The following is a 9,835-nucleotide window of genomic DNA, read 5'->3' as shown; positions in this document are numbered from 1 at the left end:
CACACACACACACACACACACACACACACACACACACACACACACACACAAACACACACACACACACACACACACCCCCACACTCCCACACACCCACACACACACACACACACACACACACACACACACACACACACACACACATGAGGGATGGGGGAAGGGACATCAACAATACCAGCAGATGCCTTCACACACACACACACACACACACACACTGACAGAACTGATCAACTGAATGAGATATTCAAGACAAACACTAACGCACTAAACCATGTGATCAGAACACAATGTCATAAAAACTGTCATCACTTCAGCAACACATCAAAACTGAGATAAAACTAAGAAAACAAAAAGTACTAATAAAATAATAAATATAAATATATTAAAATAAAATAAAAAACTTTTGAAGTTTAGTTCAGCTAAAAAGAAACAAAACGTACTAATAAAATAAAAAATATATATTTTTTTAATAACACCTTAATTTTTTTTACAGATTTTAATTAAAAGCAAACAAAACCTACTAATTAAATTAAATATAACAAAATATGAAAAAAAAAAAAAAATTTTGGCTGATTTTATCTAAAACAAAACAAGTACTAATAGCCCTAATAAACTTTTTTCCAAGTTTTTTCCCCCCTATTTTTATATAAATATAAATCAAGAAAATAAATAACACACATTTGTACACACTTTCATTCCAACAGAAAAGAAAATCATAACGTCTCTTGAATATCTCAACGACGTCTCTGTGCTCAGATTCAGATCTCAATGCTATCATGTTCTTACTCTGTATTTCTGTCTTGTTGTGCAGTATAAATATCTAAACATTCTTACCAAGACACATTTACTTGAGAAGCAAAATTACTTAAAATAAATATTACATCTTATTTTCTGAAAAAATATAAAAATTACCAGATTTTTTGTTTAAAACAAGAAAAACTAAACAAAACATAACAAAAACTTGTTTTCCCTTTAAATTAAGTTAGTTTTTCTGACTCCATTGATAGATATTTTTACTTGTTTTGATGAGTAATTATTATTATTTTTTTTAAAGATTTGGATATTTGTACTAAAAAACAAGACAAAAATACTCAGTAAGAAAATAACTATTTTCAGTGTAGATGTCTTGTCATCAGGATGTCAACTATTGGCTCGTTTGTCTCTATTGTTGTTTCTTCAGCATTAAATCTCCCTGAGTTATTAAAGAACAGCATCTGAGCAGCACAACCATTCTCTGGCTCACTAGTGTTCACAGTTTATTCACTGTCGTCCGTGTAACCGAACCCTGTTAGTCACATGACCTCTGGCCAGACTCTTGAAGACAGCCGTTCATTGGTCTTCTGAAGGCGCAGGAATGCTGCATTACATAACATGGCTTTGTGTGTGGTGATCTCTGATAGCTGGTTAATGACTGACTGCGCTTCCCCACAGCAGAGAGCAGCACTCGAGTGGAGAACATCACTGATGTGTGTGAGATCTGCTGTGCTGCATGCTTCATGTGCATCTACTGCTGGAATGTCCTGCTCCTGCACTGTGAATGTGTAATTACTCCTGATGAAGGCTGGTTCCTGCTCCTGTGCGCCACCTACAGTGAGCTGACGGTACTGCAGCGAGCAGATGTCGCTGCCCTGATATTAATGCATGCTGTGTGCAATCCGAGACAAGTTTAAAATCACACTTCATAGCTCCACAATGGTATAAACTCACAATGGCAGCACAAAATCACTTCCAGTGGCACATTATTATTTATTGGTTTATGAAACAGTAGTATGAATGCAAGGGATGCACGCTTACTGGATATTTCACATGAATCACTCAGCTTGTTGAAACACTGTGTTGTGGTTCAGTCTCATGACTGTACTTTGACCCCCACAAAACAAGTTCATCCACCTCTCTTATCTCTCATTGATTCATCCGGCATGCTGCTCCGCTGTGATGACTCTGGCCTACGCATGGCTTAGTCATTAACATACGGCAGATGAACACAATCAGCTCTACATCAAAGCATTCTGGGACAGTATGTCGGGGCAGAACTGTTAAAAGGACAACTTTGTGCCTATACTCACCCTCAGTTCATCCGAGATCAGGATGAGTTTGTGTCTTCATCAGATTTGTAGAAATGTAGTAATATGTAACCAAAAATGAAAAAAAGATTAAACAAATCCATCAAGATGGATTTTTAACTCAAATACGAGTCCATAATCTATAATAACTCTTCCTCCAGTGAAAAAGTGCATCTCCTTTCGTCTCTCACATCAAAATCCAGCCACATATGTGTTTAGAGCTGTTTAAACGCTGCTTGATCTGTGCAGATTTCTCTCCTGATTCACACCAGAACACTGACTCACTGGAGGAAGCGTTATTATGGATTATGAACTTTAGTTAAAAACGTCTTAATGCTGGATGTGTTTCAGCTTTTGTCTTCTCCAGATGTTACCTGATGGACTGGAGTTAAAACAAGAAAAACTAAACAAAACATAACAAAAACTTGTTTTCCCTTTAAATTAAGTTAGTTTTTCTGACTCCATTGATAGATATTTTTACTTGTTTTGATGAGTAATTATTATTATTTTTTTTAAAGATTTGGATATTTGTACTAAAAAACAAGACAAAAATACTCAGTAAGAAAATAACTATTTTCAGTGTAGATGTCTTGTCATCAGGATGTCAACTATTGGCTCGTTTGTCTCTATTGTTGTTTCTTCAGCATTAAATCTCCCTGAGTTATTAAAGAACAGCATCTGAGCAGCACAACCATTCTCTGGCTCACTAGTGTTCACAGTTTATTCACTGTCGTCCGTGTAACCGAACCCTGTTAGTCACATGACCTCTGGCCAGACTCTTGAAGACAGCCGTTCATTGGTCTTCTGAAGGCGCAGGAATGCTGCATTACATAACATGGCTTTGTGTGTGGTGATCTCTGATAGCTGGTTAATGACTGACTGCGCTTCCCCACAGCAGAGAGCAGCACTCGAGTGGAGAACATCACTGATGTGTGTGAGATCTGCTGTGCTGCATGCTTCATGTGCATCTACTGCTGGAATGTCCTGCTCCTGCACTGTGAATGTGTAATTACTCCTGATGAAGGCTGGTTCCTGCTCCTGTGCGCCACCTACAGTGAGCTGACGGTACTGCAGCGAGCAGATGTCGCTGCCCTGATATTAATGCATGCTGTGTGCAATCCGAGACAAGTTTAAAATCACACTTCATAGCTCCACAATGGTATAAACTCACAATGGCAGCACAAAATCACTTCCAGTGGCACATTATTATTTATTGGTTTATGAAACAGTAGTATGAATGCAAGGGATGCACGCTTACTGGATATTTCACATGAATCACTCAGCTTGTTGAAACACTGTGTTGTGGTTCAGTCTCATGACTGTACTTTGACCCCCACAAAACAAGTTCATCCACCTCTCTTATCTCTCATTGATTCATCCGGCATGCTGCTCCGCTGTGATGACTCTGGCCTACGCATGGCTTAGTCATTAACATACGGCAGATGAACACAATCAGCTCTACATCAAAGCATTCTGGGACAGTATGTCGGGGCAGAACTGTTAAAAGGACAACTTTGTGCCTATACTCACCCTCAGTTCATCCGAGATCAGGATGAGTTTGTGTCTTCATCAGATTTGTAGAAATGTAGTAATATGTAACCAAAAATGAAAAAAAGATTAAACAAATCCATCAAGATGGATTTTTAACTCAAATACGAGTCCATAATCTATAATAACTCTTCCTCCAGTGAAAAAGTGCATCTCCTTTCGTCTCTCACATCAAAATCCAGCCACATATGTGTTTAGAGCTGTTTAAACGCTGCTTGATCTGTGCAGATTTCTCTCCTGATTCACACCAGAACACTGACTCACTGGAGGAAGCGTTATTATGGATTATGAACTTTAGTTAAAAACGTCTTAATGCTGGATGTGTTTCAGCTTTTGTCTTCTCCAGATGTTACCTGATGGACTGGAGTGCTGTGGATTACTTGTGGATTATTGTGATGTTTTTATCAGCTGTTTAGACTCTCATTCTGACGGCACCCATTCACTGCAGAGCATCCATTGCTGAGACACTGATGCAGTGCTACATTTCTACAAACCTGATGAAGAAACAAACTCATCCTGATCTCGGATGGCCTGAGGACGTTTTCAGCTTTTTAAAATTTTTGGTTACATTTTACTACTTTAAGATATGCACCTTTTAGCAGTGGATAAGGTACAAAGCTGTCCCTTTAAGTTTTCTGCTCCATCTTTTTCTGAGAGTGTATTATGACATGATGTGAAGAAAAATTCTCCCCAAGCAAACTAAAGCAGAAGCTCATCAAGGGTTCTTTACCATTACGGGTACAACAGCTTGTCACTGGGGCAGGACCCTTATAGGGACACCTTCGTCCCTTATTTACCCCTAAAAGGTTTTTAGTAGCACCTTAAGGGTACATATTACTACTCTAAAGCAGAACTTCTCAAACCCGTCCTGCCGACCCCCCTAGAACAGCACATTTTGAATGTCTAACACACCTGATTCAGCTCACCAGCTCATTAGCAGAGATTGCTAGACGTGTCTGATGAGGGAGGCTTACTAAATGTGGGTCTGAGAAGCACTGCTGTAGGGTAGGCACTTCTAGGCTTAAATAGAGTACAAAGTTGTCCCTTTGAGGGTCCAATCCTGCATCTGAAGGGCCACTGACCTGCAGAGTTGAGCTCTAATTCCATTTAAATACACCTGCACCTGCTATTCAAGGCCTTTGGGTTACTAGAAATGTCAGGGTGAGTGTGTTGGGGCATGTTAAACTCTGCAGGACATTGGCTCTCCAGGAGCAGGATTAGACACCCCTTCCCTAAAGGTACACATGTATTATCACATGCTTTGAAGAAAAATTCCCCCCAAACATTTATACAACTAAAGCAGAAACTCATTAAGCATTCTGTACAGTATGTGCTGTTAAATGAAAGCACTAAATGGTCCCGTTGTAGCATCCCGCAGGCGCTGACCACTCACTTATGAAACTCTCCTGTTTATTTCCATCAAATTCGTAAAGAGCCTCAAACTTCACGCTTGTGCATTTAGTGACTTTGCACTGAATGGATGCCGTGCCTTTGACTTTTCGGAGCGAGCAACGTATCGCACCTTCATCATCGCCATCAACCGGGATCTCAGTGACGTTTGGGACGGAGGAGCCTTGGAACTCAGAGCTGGAGTTTTTCCCGCAGACGAGCTGCTCCTTGTCCACAGACACCAGGCGGTGTCCTCGAATAACCTCAGGAGCTTCACAGTAAACCCTCGTCAAATCCTCTACGTTCCTTTCGTTGTACCTCAGCCAGTCAAAGAAGTACTGTAACCCGCAGTCACAGCGCCAGGGGTTCCCATGAAGCTGGACCAAGCACTGGAAGCCCAGGTCATCGAAGAAGCCGTGTGGGATGCTCTGCAGGCTGTTCATGGACAGGTACAGCTGCTCTATATCGTGCTGATCCTTCAACAGGTTCACTTCCATCGAGTTCAGTTTGTTTTTCTGCAGATGGATGGCTTTTATACTAAACAGCCCATTGAAGACAGAGCCAGGCAATGCTGTAATCCGGTTCTCAGACAGATCCAGTTTTTTCAGCGAGATGAGGTTCTGAAAGAGATCCGAAGGGACTCCGGACAGCTGATTCTGAGACAAGTCCAGATACGTAATGTGATGCAGTTTGTGAAAGATGGTGTGGGGCAGCTGCGCCAGTGCGTTCTTCTTGAGGATCAACTTCCGCAAACCGGACGGGAACGTTTCAGCGCTTAGGTTGCTTATGAGATTGCTTCGGAGGTTCAGCTCCTCCAGGTGATCCAGGCGGGTGAAGATCCCATCCGGAATCTGTGAGATGGTGTTGGCCTGCAGCGAGAGCGCTCTCAGGAGAGAGTTGTTCTGGAAAACATCTGCTGAGACGGAGCTGATGTGGTTGAAGGACAGGTCGAGTTCCTGCAGTTTGTGGAGACGATGGAAGAGAAGCCTGGGCAAATACGACAAGTCATTCCCCCTCAACTGCAGCGCTTCCAGTTTATGCAAAGAGTCGAAAATGCCAGCGTCCAGAGTGCTGATCTTATTGTTGTTGAGTAACAGTCTCGTAAGGTTGGCCAGCGAGCGGAAGGTCTGCACCTCAAAAGTCAACCAGTAATAGTTTCCACTGATCTCCAGCTCCTGCAGCTCAAGCAGACAGTCGAAGGCGTTGTGAGAGATCTTTTTCACGAGGCTGCTGAGAACGACCAGCTTAGTAAGTGTGAGGTTCTCTCTGAAGGAACGTCTGTCCAAAAGTGTGATGCCCGACGCCACTACAATCAGTTCTCTCACCTGCGCTGAGATGTTGAGAGGTAAAGCTGTCATGGACTCGTCTGAGCACACGACCTTCACAGCTGAGAAGCACTGGCACAGATCAGGACAGCAATCACAGCAGTGAAGCTGAATCAGGACGAGTACAACCGCTGCCCACTGTTTGCTCATGTCTTCTGGGAAAAGAAAAGCCACAGTTCACTTTCAGTCACTGCGTCTCTTTGGGGTACATTCGTGCTCAAAAATAATAGATTTTTGCAGTTTTAACTTTTAGAACAGTTCGAAGATCTTGTTTGCTTTTACACGAGCACATAATAACATTTCAGTGAGTAGAGGAAAACATGTTTGATGTCATTAAATGCACGCTAGGTCTTGATGATTGAAAGACACTCACACTTCTATCAGCATGTGCGTTCCTTTGATTATTAGCACCAATGATTACATGCTAAATCAGGTGAACTACTGTTGTTCATTCTACATAAACTAATACATTTTTAACATATAATTCAATATTCGTGTATAAATGCAATGAATTAATAACAGTATGTGTATGAATTGACTTTAACCTATAGTAATAAAAGCTGTAAAATAATGTTGTTGATTGCACACGATACCTAACTAATGCTAAGGAATTAAACCTGACTGTTAACAATAAAACATAATGAATTACTTAACACCCAGCAAATATGCAATATTATATGTAAAACAGTGATTACCTACCGCTCTATTGTGCACATGCAGCTCGTGTAGAAATAAGCAAACTCCACTTCGACGTCTGTGGTTTTCAGATAAACTCTGAGTAAACGGACGGTCATTGGTCGGGTCTATCTGTGACTTCAGTCATGGTTTGTAGATCGGCCACCTCAAACTGCTGTAAAACAAAGAGTACATATATTCATCTTGGTCAAATAATTATCCATTTAGTTCAACATTAATAATGAATTCTCACAAATCTGATGATTATATAGTGGTAGCTACAGGATAGAGGGAGCTTTCATTAGACCTAATCTCAAGACTTATAGATTGACCCATAAAGACACCCGAGCAACAGAAGAGTATATGTTTTTCTGTGGAGCACAGTCTTCAGAGTTATGAAATCCATCTGATACAACCACATCACATTTCCACATACCTGACTTCTGTTAGTTTATGAAAGTATAATAACAAAACAAAATCAAGTCGACAGGCCCCTTATCATGTGTACAACCCTGCATTCACATTAAACCTGACATCTATCAGTATATTAGCTTTTAGTTATTTAATTTTTTTCCAAACAGTGCAATGTTTCAGTGCACGGTCAGATCTTCATCAGGAACACTGTACTGTAGTTTCAGTGTGCAGACATTTATTTCATTTTTTAACTAAATTAATTAACATGAACTAACAATGAAAACTAATTCTAATTCATTTATTCTTTAATCTCAGTTAATGTTAATGTCAACATTTACTAATACAACTGTTAAATCTGTTAATATTATTTAATGAATGTGAGCTGACATGAGCTGTGAACATTTGTTTACTAACATTAACAAAGATGAATAAATGCTGTAACAAATGCATTTCTCATTGTTTGTCGATGTTAATGCATTAATAATGTTAATGAGAACTTCCCAGCTGACAGAATATGTTTTGTTAATGTTCTTATTGAGGGCCATTGTAACGGGGCTGATGAGACGTGAGACGTGTGGATCCATCTGCAAGCTTTTATTAAAGAGACGTGGTATAACAGGCAGGGTCAAACAATGGCAAACAGGTATATAGCGGGCAAAACACATGAATAGTCCTAGGGCTAGTGTAGGTCACCGATCGGCAGACAGAATCACAGGGGCGAGATGAGAGGGAAAAAACCAGGAAAACAGGCAAAGATCAGATACCGCAGAAATAGGCAAGGCAAGGCAAAACAAGGAAAACACAGAGACTCGGAAAGGGGTACAGGCTAAACAATACTCAGCAGAGAAAGGTGGTTAGAGTGGGTGTAATATAGTGAGTGAGGTGATTAGAAACAGCTGTGTGCAATCAGTGCAGTGTGCAAATCGTGCAAAGAATGATGGGATATGTAGTCCAGGGTGCTATGCAACAGCTTGTGTTGTGCGAGAGTCAATGTAATGGAAAGAATGACCTCTGGTGGTGAATAAACGGAAGTCCATGGACTGAATTTGTGACAGAGCCCCCCCCCCAAGGAGCGGCTTCCAGACGCTCCAAACACTAAATGATCCAGGTGGGCGGTGCAGCGGAGGCGGAACAGGGGGAGGGACGGAGGGCCAGGTCCAAGGATAGGAGAGACCAGGGACTGAGGCAGAGCCGGCGGAGCTGAGGACCACCACAGCAGAGCAGACGGGACCGAAGATCCCCACGGAGACAACAGTGGACACCATGGCTTCTGGGAGCACAGCAGTGGACACCGCTACCTCGGGAGGTTCTGCAGCATAAGCCGCCACCTCTGGAGATGTTGTAGCCGGTGCTGCTGCCTCTAGCAAATCGGCGGTGGAGTACGCCGCCCAGATACACCATAAAGCAACCCCCCATATGGGAAGTGCTGCAGACAGGGGAATGAGTTCATAAACAGAAGGGTTAGAGTGAGTGGGTTTGGGGATACCAGCGGTGCGTGCAGACACCAGCGGTGCATCCCTCACACTGGATACCAGACTGGGATACCGAAGGACTGACCTTGAGAATCTGGGTGTGACAGACAGGACGTGACATGACTCTGGATGATCAGCTGTGATGCAACGTGATTCTGGATGAATAACTGAGGCGTGACGTGACTCTGGACGAACAGCTGAGACGTGACGAGACTCTAGAAGTCCATGGACTGAATTCGTGACAGCCATTAACATTCTGAAACAAGTAGTAATATTTAAAAACGTTAGATGAACGTCAGCTACAGTGAATGATGTATGTTTTTGTGATAACGTTTTGAGAACATTATTAAACACCAAAAAGCTTTGAATTAATGTATGAATTAATTATAACATTCAATTAGCAGTAGTGGAAGAACGTTTGTTCTCTTTGAAAGAACCTTGCCAGAAAGTTAGCTGGATTACTGTAAGGTAACCTTATTAACTAATGTCTAATAAAGTGGTTTGACTGATGCGGTCATGCTCTTCACTTTTATAAGCTCTTCTCATGATCATGTTAAAATCATCTTTAGCACTTAGTCATTTAAAAAAAATAATTCATATGATATTATATACCATTTAATTTTATTTGATTATTACATATAATTAATTTATACACGTTTTGTTGTTTATTTATTTTTATTGCCACAAGCTAAAGAATAACAACTTTACAATAAGGTTCCATTATTAACTAACACGAACAAACAATGCACGATTACAGTATTTATTAATCTTTGTTAATGCTAGTTAATGAAAATAGAGCTGTTCGTGTTAGTTCACAGTGCATTAACTAATGTTAACAAGCACAACTTTTGATTTTAATAATGCATTAGTAAATGTTGAAATTAACATTAGCTAAGATTAATAAATGCTGTAGAAGTATTGTTCATGCTTAGTTCATGTTAACTGACGT

The 9,835-nt window shown here is 40.9% G+C and overlaps 1 protein-coding gene across 2 annotated transcripts; it reads right to left on the bottom strand.

The window, feature by feature from the left end:
• Positions 1-4,110: 4,110 nt before the first annotated feature.
• On the bottom strand, positions 4,111-7,092 carry LOC107563095 (carboxypeptidase N subunit 2). 2 transcript variants are annotated; one of them, XM_016247878.1, is made up of 2 exons: positions 7,025-7,092; positions 4,111-6,480 (listed from the first exon to the last, which is right to left on the bottom strand). In XM_016247878.1, exon 2 carries the CDS (start codon positions 6,473-6,475, stop codon positions 4,961-4,963), a length of 1,515 nt encoding a protein of 504 aa, XP_016103364.1. In that variant the 5' UTR covers positions 6,476-6,480; positions 7,025-7,092; the 3' UTR covers positions 4,111-4,960. The 2 variants fall into 2 exon arrangements, with proteins under 2 accessions (XP_016103364.1, XP_016103365.1); XM_016247879.1 differs by having other exon boundaries at positions 4,111-6,477; positions 7,025-7,082.
• Between the last annotated feature and the right edge of the window lie 2,743 nt (positions 7,093-9,835).

Source organism: Sinocyclocheilus grahami, unplaced genomic scaffold (genome assembly GCF_001515645.1).
Source record: "Sinocyclocheilus grahami isolate Dianchi unplaced genomic scaffold, SAMN03320097.WGS_v1.1 scaffold857.1, whole genome shotgun sequence".
Taxonomy (NCBI): domain Eukaryota; kingdom Metazoa; phylum Chordata; class Actinopteri; order Cypriniformes; family Cyprinidae; genus Sinocyclocheilus; species Sinocyclocheilus grahami.
The sequence above is the reverse complement of the archived record's forward strand: the minus strand, read 5'-3'. Positions and strand labels throughout refer to the sequence as shown.

What these genes read in the sequence shown, in the direction of transcription:
- LOC107563095 (XM_016247878.1), bottom strand. Translation starts at nt 6,475, where the DNA reads ATGAGCAAACAGTGGGCAGCGGTTGTACTCGTCCTGATTCAGCTTCAC.